The following is a 2,434-nucleotide window of genomic DNA, read 5'->3' as shown; positions in this document are numbered from 1 at the left end:
AAAAAGTAATGTCTTCAAAAGTAAAGTGGTCTCTTAACAACCTGAGGTCATCTGCATAGAAACCATCACTTGAATAGCAATATGATCTATATTATTTTTGAAACACCTTTCTAGTCATAATAATAAGATGCATCAGTTCAGGCTTTAACTCCATAACTTCAAGCATTTCCTCAAACTTTTATCCAGAGGTATTGAGAGATTCCAACTGGTGTTTGTTCCTGTGAGCTGCTGCAGGAAAAATCTGGAAAAACGGGCTTCAAATGGAACTGGGACATTCTGTAACAAACCTGGGGCGCATTTATTCTTCTATTAATAATGCTCAGAAGTTAAACAAAACCAAGCTGATTATTATTATCACACATTTGCTCAACGTTTGGTTTTAGGGAAGAGAGTCAGTTTGGGATGTGGGAATGTCATTATCTGTTTATTTTATCCGACCGTGTCAAGGTGGTGAAGAAATATGTAAGAAGACGTCTTAACTGCAGCGTCGTCTTACATATTGGGTATTGTTTGTTTCTAGAAACCCGTTTTGTTTGCTGGGATTTCCTTCTTTTTTTTCTTTTTTTCCTACTTTACCACGCACACGCTAACATTTCTAATTTTAAACTTTGTCTCCTTTTCCACTGCAGGAAGATATTTGCTGATGAGAAAAGCAAACTGGAGGAGGGAGACCTACCAAACCCCCTGATCACTTCGGCACACAACAGTGTCATACAGACAAACACGACAGAGAGCAAAGTATGATGGGCCAACTGGGAAACGCAAAAACCCCTCCTCCCCCTCCGCCGCCCAGTCACGCTTTAGAGCAGCAGTGACAGGAAAAGCTTTTGTTTTTAGTGCCCTTAACGCATTTAACACCACACACCTCCGTGGATCGGTTAGCGCGCACTCTGACTGCTTTCGTTTATTAAATGTTTACCACACCCTGCAGAGTTTATCTTTAGATCATAAGAGATTTATTTATTTTTAATTCTCATTTTTACGTAACCAGTCCGGACACTTCTGCTTTTACTAAAGGACCGCCTCGTAAGTGTGTGAAACTTTAAAAAATAAATAAATAAAACGTGCGTAGTTTTGCCAGCTACTCACGAATACTGGAATATTATGAGAAATATAAATGTAAGAGAAAATGACTATATAAATAGAAATTATTTTTCTTATTTTATTGTTCTATTGTGCAAAACTTAAACTTGTTTTTTTTAATTATTATTATTTGACTTTTTGTGGGATAGTCTCCAAGTAGCTTGTTCTGCATGTCTGACCTGCAAGTGGTTGTAAAGTTTTCACTGTGTCTGTTACAGGGATTTTTAACGCTGGCGTCGATCGAAAAACCGAGACCCGACTAAAGCGTTTAGACGTGCGGTGACTTGCAAAAGTGTTCACAAGCCTGAACTTTTTCACATTTTGTTACGACCACGATCTTAAAACAGATTCATGATGCTCAATTTTTTTTTTTCTAAATCCAAAACTGTATGGCAGTTATTTGTATTCAACCATCCTTGATTCATAAATTGTGTTTGATCATATTTCACTGCAGTCGTTTAGGTATAGCTCTATTGTTTCTACACATAGTGACAACAGTTTTGGCCCCTGGGGGGGAAAGAAAATTGGCCATATATGTTGTAACTTGTGCTTTTCACAATTATGTGCACCTTTGTGTTAATCAGTATCAAAAACTAATAAAATCCGTCAACATTTGTATCAAAATATGAAAAAAAAAATCAGGGATTGTAACTTTTGCAAGGCAAAGTATTTGTTTTGGTAAATAATGAAAAAAAAGGCTGCAGCTGCAGGAGGGAGATATTCTACGATGCAACAGTGTGCATGATCATATCAGATATGGACCAATTTGTCAAACTTATTCTGTCACTGCCTTATAATAGTGCTGTTAAATATTCACGATACCATGCATTTAACGAAAAAAAAAAAAAAGGGAACGTCCTGAAGATGAGATGCGAGACGCCAGCGGAACAGCTGACTTAAAGCCAAGTGTTTGGAGGACAAAAAAAACCTCCAAAAAATCAAGTGAATGTCACGCGACCGCCAGCTGAATAACGATATCTGCCCAGAGGACGAAGACGGTTTATCTTCTTGACATCTGTGGAGATCACAGCTCTGGCTCCATAAGTCTGGAGATTCGCTCAGAAACACTAAAGAAGAAGGAAAAACTAAAAAAAAAAAAAGCATTTCGTACTGTTCAAAAACGACTGACTCCTCTCCCCTCCCCATCCCTGCCTGCGAACTCGTGCACTGTACCTGTGTGTCAGTAGACTGTCTCGTCATCAGTTTGTATGATAACCTGTATAGCTTTGTTGTGAGGGAGCCTAATTTTTTTATTTGGTGTAATATTAGACGAAAAAGCACATCAAGTGTGGTCATTATAACAAGTGTAGTGTATAAAAACTGTCCGTCTCTGGTCACAGTGCTATATAAT

At 38.0% G+C, this 2,434-nt stretch overlaps 1 protein-coding gene across 14 annotated transcripts in view; it reads left to right on the top strand.

Moving 5' to 3' along the window:
- The window catches only part of ncam1b (neural cell adhesion molecule 1b), a 131,389-nt gene extending 129,219 nt beyond the window's left edge, over positions 1-2,170 (top strand). For 12 of the 14 annotated variants that reach the window (XM_015036202.1, XM_015036434.1, XM_015036738.1 and 9 more), the window contains one exon: positions 630-2,170. In XM_015036202.1, the coding sequence (XP_014891688.1) occupies positions 630-744 (115 nt within the window). In that variant the 3' untranslated portion in view covers positions 745-2,170. The remainder of the gene's footprint in view (positions 1-629) is intronic. The other 2 variants (XM_015036577.1, XM_015036661.1) reach the window with 2 other exon arrangements.
- The last annotated feature ends 264 nt before the right edge of the window (positions 2,171-2,434 follow it).

Source organism: Poecilia latipinna, unplaced genomic scaffold (assembly GCF_001443285.1).
Source record: "Poecilia latipinna isolate Pla-1442-1.1 unplaced genomic scaffold, P_latipinna-1.0 Scaffold1, whole genome shotgun sequence".
Taxonomy (NCBI): Eukaryota; Metazoa; Chordata; class Actinopteri; order Cyprinodontiformes; family Poeciliidae; genus Poecilia; species Poecilia latipinna.
The sequence above is the reverse complement of the archived record's forward strand: the minus strand, read 5'-3'. Positions and strand labels throughout refer to the sequence as shown.